General features: G+C 42.6%; 1 protein-coding gene across 2 annotated transcripts in view; it reads right to left on the bottom strand.

Moving 5' to 3' along the window:
- Positions 1-5,397: 5,397 nt before the first annotated feature.
- The window catches only part of HDHD5 (haloacid dehalogenase like hydrolase domain containing 5), a 39,962-nt gene continuing 27,546 nt past the window's right edge, over positions 5,398-17,813 (bottom strand). For both annotated transcript variants that reach the window (XM_040436773.1, XM_040436781.1), the window contains exons 7-9: positions 7,610-7,784; positions 6,337-6,525; positions 5,398-5,875 (exon numbers count right to left, since the gene is read on the bottom strand). In XM_040436773.1, coding sequence (XP_040292707.1) covers positions 5,548-5,875; positions 6,337-6,525; positions 7,610-7,784 — 692 coding nt within the window. In that variant the 3' untranslated portion in view covers positions 5,398-5,547. The remainder of the gene's footprint in view (positions 5,876-6,336; positions 6,526-7,609; positions 7,785-17,813) is intronic.

Genomic DNA, 17,813 nt, shown 5'->3' on the forward strand with positions numbered 1-17,813 from the left:
TGAAAGTAGCCTTATCCAACCGTCCTTCTGATATCTCTAGGATACAGTGACTATTGCAGAGGTTTATCATCTTCTATTCGCCACCGTAGAATATTTTTTTCCGTGACAGAAGAAATGTTCATGATCTTCCACAATGTCACCCCTGAATCCCCTGTAAACTACAGTAATGAGCAAACGGTTTAAAGTACACTGATTTCCAATCCGCCACTGTGCGCCCATAAATTGGCTGTGTGATGCATTGTATGAATGTGGTCTGTTTGTGAGAGCATAGCAGGTTTTTGCGAAGAAGTATAAAGATAAAAAATACTGACGGCAAATCAGCGTCCTTCAAACTCCTTCCTGATTACTGTAGTTTAGGTGGGTTTTTGAAGAGACAGTCTTAAAGTGAACCTGTCATCAACTTTATGCTGCCCATACTAACTGCAGAATAAAGTAGAGACAGGCGAGTTGATTTCAGCGGTCTGTCATTTAAAAGTTAACTCCTTAAGGACACAGCCTTATTTCACCTTAAGGACCAGGCCATTTTTTGCAAATCTGACCAGTGTCACTTTAAGTGGTGATAACTTTAAAACGCTTCGACTTATCCAGGGCATTCTGAGATTGTTTTTTCGTCACATATTGTACTTCATGACACTGGTAAAATAGAGTAAAAAATTATAATTTTTATTTATAAAAAAAATACCAAATTTGCAAAAAAATTTGAAAAATTTGCAAATTTCCAAGTTTCAATTTCTCTACTTCTATAATACATAGTAATACCTACAAAAATAGTTATTACTTTACATTCCCCATATGTCTACTTCATGTTAGGATCATTTTGGGAATGACATTTTATTTTTGGGGGACGTTACAAGGCTTAGGCCCCTTTCACACGGGCGAGTATTCCTCGCGGATGCGATGCGTGAGTTGAATGCATTGCACCCGCACTGAATACCGACCCATTCATTTCTATGGGGATGTTCTCATGAACGGTGATTTTCACGCATCACTTGTGCGTTGCGTGAAAATCGCAGCATGCTCTATATTCTGCGTTTTTCACGCAACGCAGGCCCCATAGAAGTGAATGGGGTTGCGTGAAAATCGCAAGCATCCGCAAGCAAGTGCGGATGCGGTGCGATTTTCACGCATGGTTGCTAGGTGACAGTCTATTCACTGTATTATTTTCCCTTATAACATGGTTATAAGGGAAAATAATAGCATTCTGAATACAGAATGCTTAGTAGGTGATCAATTAAGAGTTAAAAAAAAATAAAAAAAATTAACTCACCTTCTCTTGTTCGCGTAGTTCCCGGTCTCTTCTTTACTTCTTAAAAGATGAACTACCGGTGACGTCAGATCACATGCTCCAACGGTGATGGACCATGTGATTGGAGCATGTGATCTGACGTCACCAAAGGTCCTTTAGCCCACAGCTCAGCATTAAAGAAGTAAAGAAGAGACCGGGAACTACGCGAACAAGAGGAGAAGGTGAGTTAATTTTTTTATTTTTTTTTAACCCTCAATTGATCGCCTACTAAGCATTCTGTATTCAGAATGCTATTATTTTCCCTTATAACCATGTTATAAGGGAAAATAATAACATCTACACAACACCTAACCCAAACCCGAACTTCTGTGAAGAAGTTCGGGTTTGGGTACCAAACATGCGTGATTTTTCTCACGCGAGTACAAAACGCATTACAATGTTTTGCACTCGCGCTGAAAAATCGCAGGTGTTCCCGCAACGCACCCGCACATTTTCCCGCAACGCCCGTCTGAAAGAGGCCTTAGAAGTTTAGAAGTAAATCTTGAAATTCCTCAGAAATTTTCAAAAACCAACTTTTTAAGGACCAGTTCAGGTCTGAAGTCACTTTGTGAGGCTTGCATAATAGAAATCACCCAAAAATGACCCCATTCTAGAAACGACACCCCTCAAGGTATTCATAACTGATTTTACAAACGTTGTTAACCCTTTAGGTGTTCCACAAGAATTAATGGTAATTAGAGATACAATTTCAAAATTTCACTTTTTTGGCAGATTTTCCATTTTAATATTTTTTTTCCAGTTACAAAGCAAGGGTTAACAGCCAAACAAAACTCAATATTTATGGCCCTGATTCTGTAGTTTACAGAAACACCCCATATGTGGTCGTGAACTGCTGTACGGGCAAACGGCAGGGCGCAGAAGGAAAGGAATGCCATACGGTTTTTGGAAGGCAGATTTTGCTAGACAGTTTTTTTTTACACCATGTCCCATTTGAAGCCCCCCTGATGCACCCCTAGAGTAGAAACTCCATAAAAGTGACCCCCATCTAAGAAACTACACCCCTCAAGGTATTCAAAACTGATTTTACAAACGTCTGAACCCTTTAGGCGTTCCACAAGAATTAATGAAAAATAGAGATACAATTTCAAAATTTCACATTTTTGGCAGATTTTTCATTTTAATATTTTTTTGCCAGTTACAAAGCAAGGGTTAACAGCCAAACAAAACTCAATATTTATGGCCCTGATTCTGTAGTTTACAGAAACACCCCATATTTGGTCGTAAACTTCTGTATGGGCACACGACAGGGCTCAGAAGGAAAGGAATGCCATACGGTTTTTGGAAGGCAGATTTTGCTGGACTGGTTTTTTGGATACCATGTCCCATTTGAAGCCCCCTGATGCACCCCTAGAGTAGAAACTCCAAAAAAGTGACCCCATTTTAGAAACTACAGGATAGGGTGGAAGTTTTGTTGGTACTAGTTTAGGGTACATATGATTTTTGGTTGCTCTATATTACACTTTTTGTGAGGCAAGGTAACAAGAAATAGATGTTTTGGCACCGTTTTTTTTTTTGTTATTTACAACATTCATCTGACAGGTTAGATCATGTGGTATTTTTATAGAGCAGGTTGTCACGGACGCGGCGATACCTAATATGTATACAATTTTTTTATTTATGGAAGTTTTACACAAAAAAAAACATTTTTTAGTGTCTCCATAGTCTGAGTCTCCATAGTCTAGTTTTTTCAGTTTTTTGGCGATTATCTTAGGTAGGGTCTCATTTTTTGCGGGATGAGATGACGGTTGGATTGGCACTATTTTGGGGTGCATATGACTTTTTGATCGCTTGCTATTACACTTTTTGTGATGTAAGATGACAAAAAATTGCTTTTTTTACACCGTTTTTATTTTTATTTTTTTACGGTGTTCACCTGAGGGGTTAGGTCATGTGATATATTTATAGAGTAACTTATTAGGGACGCGGCGATACCTAATATGTATACTTTCTTTTATTTATGTAAGTTTTACACAATGATTTCATTTTTGAAACAAAAAAAAAATCATGTTTTAGTGTTTCCATAGTCTGAGATCCATAGTTTTTTCAGGTTTTGGGCGATTATCTTGGGTAGGGTATGATTTTTGTGGGATGAGATGACGGTTTGATTGGCACTATTTTGGGGTGCATATGACTTTTTGATCGCTTGCTATTACACTTTTTGTGATGTAAGGTGACAAAAAATGGTTTATTTAGCACGGTTTTTATTTTTTACGGTGTTTTTACTGAGGGGTTAGGTCATGTGATATTTTTATAGAGCCGGTCGATACGGACGCGGTGATACCTAATATGTCTTTTTTTCCCCCCATATTTTTTACCTATTTTTTTAAACTTTATTAGGGGAAAATGGCGTTTTAGTTTATTTTTACTTGAAACGTAAAATTTTTTTGGGGGAAAATTTTTTGTCCCACTTTGGGACTTGAACTTTTGGGGGTCTGATCCTTTACAATGCATTCCAATACTTCTGTATTGGAATGCATTGGCTGTATGAGTAATACTGTGTGTATTACTCATACAGCTTTCGGCCTGTGAGATCCAGGGGGCTGGATCTCACAGGCTCGTCACCGGAAGGCAGCGCAGATGCCTCAGGAAGGCATCGCGCTGCCTTTCATGCCATCGGGTCCCCCCCACAGCCCCATGGGGACCCATTAGCACCGCCGCCGCCCGCACAATTAAAAGCTGCAAACCGCAGGTCTGAAATGACCTGCGGTTTGCGGCGATTGCCGACATGGGGGGGTCACGGGACTCCCCACGCATTTAGCCGAGGTGCCTGCTCAATGATTTGAGCAGGCACCGGCTTCCGATCACCGCCCGCCGCGCGGCGGTTATCGGAAATACACAGGGCGTACAGCCCTGTGTCCTTAAGTACCAGGACATAAGGGCGTACCTGTACGCCCTGTGTCCTGAAGAGGTTAAAAGTAAGTGGTTGCTGAGAACCAACATCACAATCATTGCAGACTGGGCCTGGGAAAAGAGTCACGGCAACTGCCAATCATCAGCAGATAAGCGGGGAGAGCAGGAGATTATGAATAACCAGGACTCTTCTCAGGTAGATTTGACTCTTTTCAAGGCCTGAGCTGCAATGATTATGATGCTGGTTCTCGGCAACCAGTGACACACGGCTGAAATCAGCATTTCTGTCACTATTTTATGTGGCCCTAAGTGAGGTCAGCATAAAACTCTCTAGGGGTTCTAAAGTGAACAGGTGTAAACTATATATCTGGCTTCATCAACTCCAAAAGGAGCAGGATTATCAAAAATGTAGGATTTACAGACAGATTGAAATCTTTGCAATGTAAAAATTCTATAATCATCTCCACAAGTTGGGGCAGATTTACTGGCGTTTACTGCCCCCTTCTAAGTAAAAAGTGCAGTGGAGTACAATGTGCCAAATTTATTGAGGCACAGTCTTCCAGCAGTCCGTGCACTATAAAATGACAGCTACACCAGCTAGGAGCTGGCGTAGATTTCAGCTATAATTTACGTAATTATAGTAAATGCAGTGAGCAGCAGAAGGCTACGTCCCACCTCTTTTCTTGAGAAGCAGATCTGGTATGCACCATAATTTGCGAGTTTTTACCTAAGGCAGTTGGCTTCAGTCGCTGCTGAGGTAAAAAAAAAACAATAAATATAATATTAAAATACATTTAGGCCTCATGCACACGACAGTATTTTTTTGCGGTCCGCAAAAAGCTGTTCCGTTGTTCCGTGATCCATTTCCGTTTTTGTTTCCGTGTGTCTTCCTTGATTTTTGGAGGATCACCAGACATGAAAAGTGAAAAAAAAATCAAGTTTGCCTTGCAAATTATAGGAAAAAAACGGACGTGGACGCGGATGACAATCTTGTGTGCCTCCGTGTTTTTTCATGGACCCATTGACTTGAATGGGTCCGCGAACCGTTGTCCGTGAAAAAAATAGGACAGGTCTTATTTTTTTGACGGACTGGAAACACGGATCACAGATGCGGATGACAAACGGTGCATTATCCGAGTTTTTAACGGACCCATTGAAAGTCAATGGGTCCGCAGAAAATCACGGAAAACGGAACAACGGACACGGAACACAACAACGGTCGTGTGCATGAGACCTTACACACAGAATGGACAGAGAGGTTCAGCTTCTGTCATCCTCCAGTTAAAATTTTCACACAGAACTAGAAAGGCACATGCTATAAAATCTATCTACGATCATAAAATCCCTGAAATGGAGAATGTGTCCTGTCCTCCCTGGGCAAAATTTGGTTATTATGGCTGAGTGACCTCATCTGTGTTCTCATGGCTGGACCTCCATCCTTCTTTCTTTATAATCAGCTCCAAAGCTTCGGCAACATCTTGCACCACATAGGACGCCTCCACCAGGCTTGGATCTAATTTGAAGTCTCGGTGTCCATGGAAAACAGTCTGCGTCAAGCTCTCTTGTGGGTCACTGGGCACCTTGTCCTGATTACTATACACACCTGTGCACACTAGGATTGATTCACAGCTTTGTGGCCATGAAGAGGAGTCTCCACTTTGGCGCTGTAGGCTGCGGTTATAAAGGTTGGCACCATATATATCTGCCATTGGATTATCCCTAAAGCAGAAGATTGGGGTAGAAGATCAGAATTACAATTACAGTTCAGCATTTTATATACCAGTCTAAAAAAAGGACTGTCCTAAAGTCAGATAATGAAATCTATGGTTGCTATAATTTGCACCATTTTCTGGCTTTAGTATTAATAATTCTGCCTAACATTTTTTAGGCTGTGACTCACCTGGTAAACCATGCCCACTTTTTCAACAAGCAAGGCATAAAAAGATATTTTTTTTCTTTTGCAATTTTCAACCTTCTGCTCAATTTGTGGCTTTTTAAAGGCAAAATACTGGTGCAAAGCTGTTGGTAGTTTCCCCCTACACCTTGAAGAATATAGCACTCACTATTTTTGCTACCATAAAGAGCGCTAATTCTTCATTCTGCCTTTACCCCCGACTGTAGCAATTTCACATAAAGACAACCATGGAGACAGAGCTTTTCTCTAGAAAAGACAGACTCACCCAATAGCATACAGTGTTCGGACAGGATTACTCCAGCCGCGTTCCTTTGCCTGGCTCAGAATTAGATGCTCTGCAAATTTGTATGTCACAGGGCTGGGTTTACCAATCAGCGCCTGGTACTGCAGTTCTCGCCCAGTGATTTTACGGTATAAAGTTTCCAAACAAAGAAGAAATGTGCCGTGACCAAACCTGCTCCAAAAAAAAAAGAAACCATAAGAAATCAGTACTGATGTGTTAGAAGTAACTGTATTGATCTTCTGAACCAGACTTTTTTTGAAATTCTTTGCAAAAAAAATTTACTTTTTGTGATTTTTAAGCCTGTCACACCACTAATGAAAAGTTACACAGTTAGACTTCTTTCACACTGGCGTTTTGGCTTTCCGTTTGTGAGATCCGTCATGGGCTCTCACAAGTGGTCCAAAACGGATCAGTTTTGCCCTAATGCATTCTGAATGGAAAAGGATCCGCTCAGAATGCATCAGTCTGCCTCCGATCAGTCTCCATTCCGCTCTGGAGGCTGCTTGCAGCGTTTTGGTGTACGTCTGACGAAACTGAGCCAAACGGATCCGTCCTGGCACACAATGTAAGTCAATGGGGACTGAACCGTTTTCTCTGACACAATCTGGCACAATAGAAAACGGATCCGTCCCCATTGACTTTCAATGGAGTTCATGAAGGATCCATCTTGGCTATGTTACAGATAATACAAACGGATACGTTCATGACGGATGCATGCGGTTGTATTTTTGCAACGGAACCATTTTTACAGATCCATGATGGATCTGCACCAAACGGGAGTGTGAAAATAGCCTTACACGGTTAAAAAAAAAGACTTTCGTCCATCAAGTTCAAATAGTGGTTATGAATATGGGCGTGACTAGCTATATTAATGAGGTGTACACCACTTATGAATTCCTACTTACTCCTGAAAGTGTAGCAATCTTACACCAGTAGAGAGGAGATGGAAAAAAAATACCAACAAAATAAAAAAGGAAAACATTTTATACATTTGGCGCATATTATGCCAAAATAGACTGAAGCAAAGCTGACTTTAAAAGATCCCTTTATGATAAATTTACCGTACTCCAATATATACAGTACAATCTTCACAACACCGCTAGGTGGTGGTATAACAAGCTACAAAATCGATTTGCCATAAACGTCTGTGAACTTCTGCCCCCTGGTGGCAAACTTTATAATAATTGGTTGAAATGCTAAAATAAAAATTTTTTCAATGCATTTTCTTTCTATACAAGCCAGTTTGCATCCTGACCTGGGCATCTGAGCTTCAGCCATCCAGAGCAGATCCATATTACAAGCCAGTATTGGTATGTGTGGATATGGTGTGGGGGTCCTCCACTCTGTCGGTCTCCCTGCGCTCAGCAGTATATCCAGGATCAGCTGAAGGCTCGTCTCCCAACGTACTGGCTCCCCCAACAAGACAATGGCTGCAAGATGACCACACGCCCAAGACAAAAAGTTACATCAATGAATAACAGACTATGGGGGCCATTTATCATTTGCGGTTGTTTTTGTGTCAGTTATAAATCTGTCTTTGCTTTGTGTGTGCGGTACACTGCTTATACACAGTGTCAGACAAAATTGTGATAACATGATGCACTTCCATGTATTTCATTTAAAAAAGTCAAAATCCTGTGTAACAAAAAGATTCCTTTGGGCAGTGTTTTACTGCATTATAGAGCCAGAATGACTGAATGTACAGGTGAAACTCTAAAAATTTGAATATTGTGAAAAGGTTCAATATTCTAGGCTCAAAGTGTCACACTCTAGTCAGCTAATTAATCCATACCCCCTGGGCAAAGGGTACCTGAGATTGTGACTTTGGGGTTTTCATAAGCTGTAAGCCATAATCATCCATATTATAACAAATAAAGGCTTGGAATATCTCCCTTTGCATGTAATGAGTCTCTCATATGTTAGTTTCACCTTTTAAGTTGCATTACTGAAATAAATGAACTTAACACGATATTCACATTTTTTGAGTTTCACCTGTAAGTGTCTGAAGTTGGGCAGTGTCAGAGATGATGAGCACCACGCTCCCCACACCTTTCAGAATTTTTGTGGGCATTTCCTATTTTTAAATACTACATTTTCAAAAGGGATAATTTGGTTCGCCAGGGATTTCCATTGTCCTATAGTGGGCAGTCGATCCGCCATCCATCTAAGGCCTCATGCACACGACCGTTCCGTGCATTGTAGACCGCAATTGCGGTCCCCAATGTATGGGCAACATCTGTGCAGCGGGCCGGACCCATTCAACTTGAATGGGTCCGTGGTATGTCTGCACCGCGAAAAAATATGACATGTCATATTTTTTTGCGGTGCGGAACCACGGAAAGAAACACCACGGAAGCACTCCGGAATTGCTTCCGGTGTTCCATTCCGTGACTCCGTTCCGCATCTCCGGAATTGAGGACCCATTCAAGTGAATGGGTCCGCATCCGTGATGCGGGGTGCACAAGGCCGGCGGCCATGTATTGTCAACCCGCCGTTTGCGGGCCGCCCAACGGCCGTATGCATGAGACCTAAGTGCTATTGCTTTCCTCACAAAGAACAGGGTTTCCCTCAAGAATATCCTAATATGGTGGGGCCATACCTCTTCCTCCAATATCCCTAGCAGGCACACCTTGGGATGGAAAGCTGGGGATCATAGTGGATAAAGTATTAACAACTTCCTGCCAGAAAGATTTAATGTAGCAACATTCCCACATCATATGCCAGAAATCGGCGTTTGTCTGTGCACATCTATGACACCTAGTGTGTGGTACACACATCTTATACAATCTGGTAGGGGTCAAGTAACATCTATGTAGAATGAATAGTTGTATTAGCCTATTATTAATAGAGGGAGAAACCTTTAACCCCTTAGTGACCAGCCTGTTTTGGGCCTTCCTGACCAAGCGTTTTTCTTCCTTTTTTCATCATTGCGTTCCAAGAGCTGTGACATTTTTATTTTTCTGTTTATATAGCTTTATGAGGGCTTGTTTTTTGCGGGACAAGTTGTAGTTTTTAATGGCGCCATTTTGGGGTACACATAACTTTATGATTAATTTTCATTAACTCTTTCTGGGAGGGAGATGGGAAAAACAATACTGCCACTGCGTTTTTACGTTATAAATTTGACAGTGTTCATTTTTCGGTATAAATAACATAATATCTTTATTCTCTAGGTCAGTACGATTACAGTGATACCAAATACATATAGTTTTTTTTAAGTTTTACTACTTTTTTGCAATAAAACCCCTTTTAAAAAAAAAGTTTTTGCAATGCCACATCCCAAGACACATAACTTTTTTATTTTTGTTTATATGGAGTTGTATGAGGGCTTGATTTTTGGGGGACAACTTGTATTTTTCATTGTTATCATTTTGGAGTAAATGGCGCTTTTTGATCGCTTGTTTATTATGTTTTTTCGGTGGCAACTAAGAATAAATTAGAAATTCTGTATTTTTTTTATCGCGTTCACCGTAGGGGATAATTTACGTGATATTTATGTAGTCCGGGACGTTATGGATGCGGCAATACCAAGCATATGGGGAAGATTTAATTTTTTTTTAAAGCATATTTTTTTAGTTTTTTTTATTGAATACATTTTTAGAGGTTTTTTTTAATGTTTTTTTACCACTTACCGTAATAGTCCCACAAGGGGACTATAACAGACAGCTTTTTGATTGCTTTTAAAATGCAATGCACTATCCCTATAGTGCATTGCATTTTAATGGCAATGCTATTCTGACATTGACCAGCAGGCTGCGCCAGAGAGCCTGCTGGAAATTACTCAAGGCTGGTCTGGGGCCTACATCAGACCCCAGGCAGCATTCACACACATTGGCACCCCGCGGCATGTAAAGTGACAGCCTAGATCGTCACTCCTACTGGTCCAGGTTGTTAGAGCAGGGCCGCGGCTCTCATGTGAGAGCCGGGTCCCCACTCCCCGGGGGACCCGTGCAGCGCTTTGACTGTGCCATCATAAAAAAGCGGCAGCCCAGCCTAAGGCCCCTTAGTGACCACCGTAAAAAGGCGTATGGGTGGTAACTAAGAGCTTAAAGGGGTTGTCCGGGTTCAGAACTGAACCCGGACATACCCAGAATTTCACCCAGGCAGCCCCCCTGACAAGAGCATCGGAGCATTTCATCCTCCAAAGGCATTTTTAGGAGTTCCGGTGACGAACCGGGCTCTCCTTAGGGCTGCCAGGCGGAGGCTTCCGCCCAGCAGTGAGCCCGGTGACGTCAGCGGCACTGATGGGCGGGCTTTAGCGCTTCCCAAGGCTGATGGGCGGGCTTTAGCGCTTCCCGAGCCGGTGACGTCACCGAATACACTGCTGGACGGAAGCTTCCGTCCAGCAGTGTATTATTGTAAATAAAAAAGCCCTTGCCCCTTCATAATTCTGCAAGTGAGGAAACATTGGGTTATCCCATAGTGGGATGACATCTGCAAAATCTTTATATTGCTGGAGTTTTGCCGCGCTCCACACCTGATATGCTAGCTTATGCATGGGGAGGGCACGTCTTGGGAATAAGTAGATACTCTCCAATATTAGCCACAAGGTAGATAGTTGTAAATAATGTTGTAAATAGTATTCTGTATTCAGTAGCGCAGTTGATGATACCCAAGGTGCGAGGTATCGCACCTGACCAGCCAGGAAGTATAAATAAAAATCAGGCAAAGCTGCTCCTCCCTGCTGTTTGAGTGTTTGCAGGGTATGTAAAGCAAATTTACGCCTGGCTATCCCCCATACAAAGGCATTCATCAAGGAGTGTAAGCGGTCAAAGAAACTGTGCGGTATAGGCATACATGCGTGTTCCAATAAGTAGAGACCTTTAGGCAACCAGATCATTTTAATAAGGTTTAGTGTGGATAAGGGAAGGATTTTCCAGGACCTGAACTTGTCAACGAAAAAGTATTCAATAGGATCAATGTTTTTAGTAAAGGACATAAGTGGCTCTTTGGTAATAACACTACCTTGGTACTTAATGTAATCAACTACAGGAAGATTGTGGTATACTGATGGCCAATCATTTGTCCAAAGTGGCATGAGGGCTGATTTAGACCAGTTTATGCGGAGACCTGAAAAGTGTCCAAAGCGGTCAATAAGGTCTATCGCCATAAGACTCCACATCATCCATAAACAGTATCAAGTTGTCAGCATATAAACCTATCCTATCCTCTTTCTCTTCCATAGATATCCCCCTAAACACAGTATACTGTCAGATTCTAACAGCAAGGTGCTCTATAGCTACTGCAAACAGGAGGGGTGAGAGGGGGCATCCCTGCCGAGTGCCTCTACTTAGATTGAACAATGCCGAGTGTGTACCATTGACTAATATGTTGGCTTTGGGATTCTTGTATATTATAGAGATCCATGTGATGAAGAACCAACCAAACCTGAATTGTTTCAGTACTTCTAGTAGGTATGGCCATTCCACTGAGTCAAAAGCTTTGGCCGTGTCTAAGGAGGCCATGGCCCATTGTTTATGTCCTCCCACCTGAGCAGTGACCTGTGCCCTTCTAAGGCTACATTCACACGTCAGTATTTTTCTATAATCCGATTTTCTGTCCGTTTTTTGCGGATCCGTTGTTCCTGAAAATGTTTCCGTATGTAATCCGTTTTTTGCGGATCCGCAAAAAACGGAAACATGTATAAATTTCAATAAGCAAATAAAGTTGTTTGGATTTCTTTAAAAAAAAAATAAAAAATTAAAATGTAATTTCCAGGAACGGATTCCGTATAAAACGGATGACATACGGAATGACATCCGTATGTCATCCGTTTTTTGCGGATCCATTGACTTTGTATTGTACCAGGATCCGATTTTTCAGGACAAGAATAGGACATGTTTTATATTTAAACGGACATGCGGAACGGAACAACGGAAACGGACAGCACACATTGTGCTGTCCGATTTTTTCCAGGACCCATTGAAAATGAATGGGTCCAGATCTGGTCCTGATCTGTTCCTGAAAAAACGGACCAGATCAGGAAAGAAAAAACGGACGTGTGAATGGACCCTAATATTGCTGGATGTTGATCGTCCTGGAATAAAGCCAGATTGATACCCATATACAATGGTAATGATTACTTTATTCAATCTATTAGCTAATATCTTAGTGAGTATTTTGTAATCTATATTCAACAGGGAAATAGGCCTGTAAGAGCCGCATTCCAGTGGGTTTTTGTCAGGCTTCAACAGCTCCACTATCGAAGCATCATACAAAGATTCTGGGAGGCACCCTTGTTGCTGTGCTGCCAGATACATTTTGTGTAGTTGTGGTCCCAGAACGTCTCAATGTACTTGGAGTACACTTCTAGCGGGATGCCATCTGGACCAGGTGACTTCCCCGGGGTCAATCCTTTGATAGCAATCTGAAATTCCTCTAGTGTTATCTCTCTATCTAGGAGCTCTCTATCCTGGTTACTCAGCTGTGGATAAGTAACTTCCTGAAGATAGTTATCCAATTCAGGGCAGGTATATTGCACCATAGATCTATACAGGTCTTGGTTAAATGTTGGGAATCTAGTCACTATTCCCTCAGCCTCCTTCACCAAGGTACCCCCTGTAGTGTGTATGCGCAACACTGATAGGGCTGCTGTGTTGCTGCGTACCACATGGGCCAGTATTTTACCTGCCTGGTTACCCAGTTCAAATGTTTGTTGTTTAAGGAAAAACAGCTTACTGTCACTTCTCTCTCTAAGGTGTATCATGTATTGCCTCCCCCTCTGCATCTACTCCCTTCTGTTGTCCTTAGTAGGGTTAGAAATGTATCGGCTCTCTGTGTCTTTAAATTGGCGACTCAGTTCCTTCTCCTTACGTTACGTATCTTTTTAAATATAGGATATGGAGGATTTAAAGCAGCTGTGTATATAAGCTTTCAACGTCTCCCATAGCAACAGGTTATCCGTTGAATTATCATGTACCTCCAGGAACATATTGAGTTGGTCTGGTATACGATCATTAGTTGTTATAAGGTTCATCCAGAAGGAATGGATGCGAAGCATAGCTACAGATCTCGTGGTATCAGGCATTATCAACCTCGCCACTACAGGTGCATGATCCGCCACCCCCTGTGGACCATATTGAACATCCACAAGGTCTAGATATGTGGAGGTTGTGCAGAATATATAACCTATCCTGAACAGTGCTCCCTGTGATGGGGTAAAACAAGAGTATATTTCTTGCCTATGATGTAATTCCCTCCATAAATCTACCTAAGCTATCTCAGTAGCTAGTCTGGACAACGTGATGCGAGAAGACTGCTGGCTAGTCCTATCTGCCTCAGCATTAAATCTGTCTAGATGGCTGTCCATTACCATGTTGAAGTCTCCCATGCATATCATTCTAGCGTAAGGGTATTGCGCTGCAAATCTTGCTGCTGCTTGTAGGATAGAGACATTGGCGGGTGATATATATTTAACACTATGTATGGGATGCAGTTAATGTATGCAAAGACAAAAATATATTTCCTATCAGGGTCTACTATTGTCTTCTTTGTTTTCCAGCGAATAGCACGGTGTATCAACAAGGATATCCTTTTGGAGAATGAATTTCCATAGGCATGATCTGACCATTGTACCCATGGTTTCCTAAGCCTCCCTGCCATGTCTGATGTTAAATGTGTCTCCTGTGGACCAAGAATATAGGGATTATATTTACGGATATGAGAGAAGACTGCTATCCTTTTTCTGGAGCCTCCCAATCCCCTCACATTCCAGGACATCACATTTAGGTGGCCACGGATGTGTCATTGTATCAACTGCAGGATATCCAGTATCTGAAGAGCATAGTCGACTTAACATTACATTCCACTCCCTTAATTGAGGTACCCTATATATTCTGTGTCTAATGCCTCTGTGCCATACCTTAACAAAAAGAAATAACATATAACAAAACGTAAATAACCAACACCGTAGAAACTGTATAAAAGACGTAGAAACCATCTTTGTGGCCACAAGGTCGGGGACCTGCATAGTGTAATGTGGTGGAATATCTATGCAGGTATCTGACCGGTTTCCCTTAACTTAGTCATAGAGCTGTAAACAATAACCAGTGCGGTGGACATCATTAAGCTACCCTTGGTTAGTCAGAGGGTACCTGACAGCTTCTCAGTACCACTAGGACTGTAACAATTGGGTATAGTTATAAGCAATTACGATACCGATAGTCCAAGGTGTAGACTGTGAAAAATATAATCTCTGTCCAATTATTCTCCTGTAGGAGGACAAGGGGAAATAACTCAGAGAACCACGATACCATTCAAGTGGGTGGTGAGTGTCCTGGGCGTCTGGTCACCCAGTCCTCCACTTCCCAGGGGTCTGTGAAGAAGACTGTTTTCCCACCATCCACCACGCACAAGCGAGCAGGGTACGCCATGGAATATTGTAAAGTTCCGTTAAGCATCTCTTTACAGATACAAAGGTGGCGCGCTTCTTCTGAAGCTCCGCAGAGAAATTGGGAAAGAGTGATATAGTCAAATTTTCAAATGATATAGCCTGTTTATTCCTCGCTTGACTGAGGATAAGGTCTCGGTCCTTCCAGTTCAGTAAGCGGGCCAAGAGTTGTCTTGGAGAAGCTCCCGGTGGTGGAGGTTGGGCAGGGACTCAGTGAACCCTCTGCACATCATAGGCCATAGAAAAGGCCGCTTCAGGGAATGTGGATTTAAACCACTTCTCCAGAAATGTTGCCGGATCTGGGCCTTCAGCTCTTTACGGCATGCCCAAGATTCTAACATTGTTCCTCCGAGCCCGATTTTCTAGGTCATCACACTTTTGTCTCCACAGATCCACTGAGCTCTCCATGGGTAAGATCCTCTAAGGTCAATATACGGTCTTCAGTATGGCGGACCCCATCTCTTAGTTGTTGCACGTCGTGGCGTAGTAGTCCCAAGTCCACTCTCACCTCCTCGATCTTGCCTGTAAGCGAGGTCTGGCAGGATGTGATGGCGGCCATTAGCTGATCATTAGCTGCCTTCAAGTTAAACTCAGGTCTTCGGTAGTTTCTGTTGTAGACTGCTGTACTGCTTGCCTGCGTGTAACGGAGGCTCGTGGCGTCGCAGAGGAAGCAGCGCCATGTTGGGTCTCTTGCCTAGCATATTCTTTAAGCCTGTCCGTTGCTGCTTGGGCCTTGCTAGGACTCATGGCTTGTCTCCGTGGATTCCTCCTTCTCTTATGCACTGACCAAGCTATGATGGCTAGAGGATATGTGCCAGGATGGTGAAGGATGTAAGTCGGGAACCGGAGCAGTTCCCAGACACGTCTATTCATGGCGGCAGTTGGCCACGCCCCCTTATCAAGATCTTTGGTTGCTCTTAGAGAACAAACATCATCTTTATATCCAGAGGCTGAAAAGCCAACCTATTGACATAGGTGCCAAGTTTGTAACAATATCTCTGATCTACTGTGACAAGCCATACACCTGTGTCAGTAGGGCATAATCAGGTTTTCTGTCTCTGAATACAAATAAGAATACTTCCATTCATTGACAGAAAGTAGAGATCTTGAAAATAGACAAGAGAGTTATGTTCTCTCTGTGTTTCGGATGCGCTGCTAAAGAATGCTAACCTTGAGATAAAATGCTGTAGAAGGTTTTAACCATTAACAATTCTGTTAGTATAGTGTGGAAGTATTGCCTTATATAAATAACTAATCAAATCACTAGTTTTGATGTCCACCCCTTTGGTGCCTGATTTGTCTGTAGTGTTATAAAGATGTATGCTTGTGTGTAATAAAGGAGAGAACCTGATTCACCTTGTGTCTGCTCTCCGAACGCTCGTACAGCCACATCAATTGCGACCCTGACAATAATAAAGGTAGGGGGTTTTGCCCCAACACCTGTGAGTGGTATTATTGTAAAGTGAAAGCATTGAGGAAGCACAGCAACTCATCCATGAAGTGGAGACCACGTATAGTTACAGAGCAGGGTAACTGGGTGATGAGGAGCACAGTGCATCAAAGTCACCAACACTCTGTTGACTTCATAACTGCAACAGGAGCTTCATGGCATGAGTTTTCATGGCCAAGCAGCTGCATGCAAGTTTTACATCGCCATGCACAATGCAAAGTGTCCTTCAGGTCCTTCATCAACTGAGAGTACAGAGGAGAACTGCAGAATTGGCACTTTCCCTCCACCAGCAATTACCGCTCCTGTCCTGCCTGTCTGAGAAGGGTAAGAAATTGAAATTGGGACAATACTATTGTCAGTGGGGGAGGATCATTTAGGGGACAATACTGCTGTCAGCGTTATGAGTTGGTGGTTATGGGGGACAATGCTACTTCAAGTAGGGGTGGTTAGGGGACAATACTACTGCCAGTAGGATAGGGGTGGTCAGGTGAACAATGCTGTTGCTAGTGGTGGAGCGGTTGTCAGGGTTACAATGTTGCTGCCAGTGCGGGAAGAGCGATTAGTGGGGCAATGTTGCTGCCTGTGGGAAAGGGGTGTCTAGGCGCACAATGTTGGTGGGTGAGGGTGCTCCACTGTATTTGTTTCGTACTTAGTGTTGCACTGTGGTATTTGGCACTGCTGGGAGGTATTGTGTGCTGCATGGAATTTTATGTCTCAAGCAGATATGTAACTAATGAAAGGTGTGGGTCTTGCCACAAGAGGGCGTAAAAAAAGTGCCTCTCTCGCTACCCTATAAAAAAGTTTTCAGAAGCTACTCAGAAGTGTATCTCTTGGTAAGAGATAGCTGTCTTGTAGACATGCCTCTATGACGCACTGAAAGACATTTTGCTTAGTTGACTTTGAGAGGGGGTGCATCATTGTACTAAGAGAAGCAAGATGGACATTTTGACGAGTATGAGTTGTCTGCCAATCAGGGTGTTCTGGCCTAGGTGTTGGGAACAGTGGTTATGTGAGGACAAGCACACAAGTTAAACAGGCTCTGGGTGGTCCAGACAGGCCACCAGTATAGAACATCATTTGAGCTGCCTGCACGCACAAGCAGCTCCCACAGTTTCAGTGTCCACCATTCATGTTCATTTGTCTCTGCCTGCACAATTTCCAAGCGCTTAGCAGAAAGAAATTTGGTGTCACCACATCCATTACGTGTCCTGCCATTGACATCCAATAACCGTCACTTTCACTTGCAGTGGTGTCGTGGATGAAAGACATGAACTACTACGGAATGGAAAATTATTGTCTCTAGCGACTAATCCGCATTCTGTTTGGGATCTGCCGGGTCCCAATATGGAGACCTCATGTTGCATGCTTTAATCCTGCCTTTGCTGTGAAGCGACACACACTGCCCCAACTGGTGCCGTGAAGATCTGGCGAGCCATCCCATGCGACAGTCGGTCACCCCTAGTAGTGATACGAGAGACACTAACAGCTCAGTGATATGTGCAAAAGTTTCATTAGATTCCAACAACTCCTTGGTACGTACAATATGGAACTGGAAAATGCATCTGAATGGACATGATGCTTGGCATTTGCAGATATAATACGATCAATTATTTACAGAAG

Source organism: Bufo bufo, chromosome 1, assembly GCF_905171765.1.
Source record: "Bufo bufo chromosome 1, aBufBuf1.1, whole genome shotgun sequence".
NCBI lineage: Eukaryota > Metazoa > Chordata > Amphibia > Anura > Bufonidae > Bufo > Bufo bufo.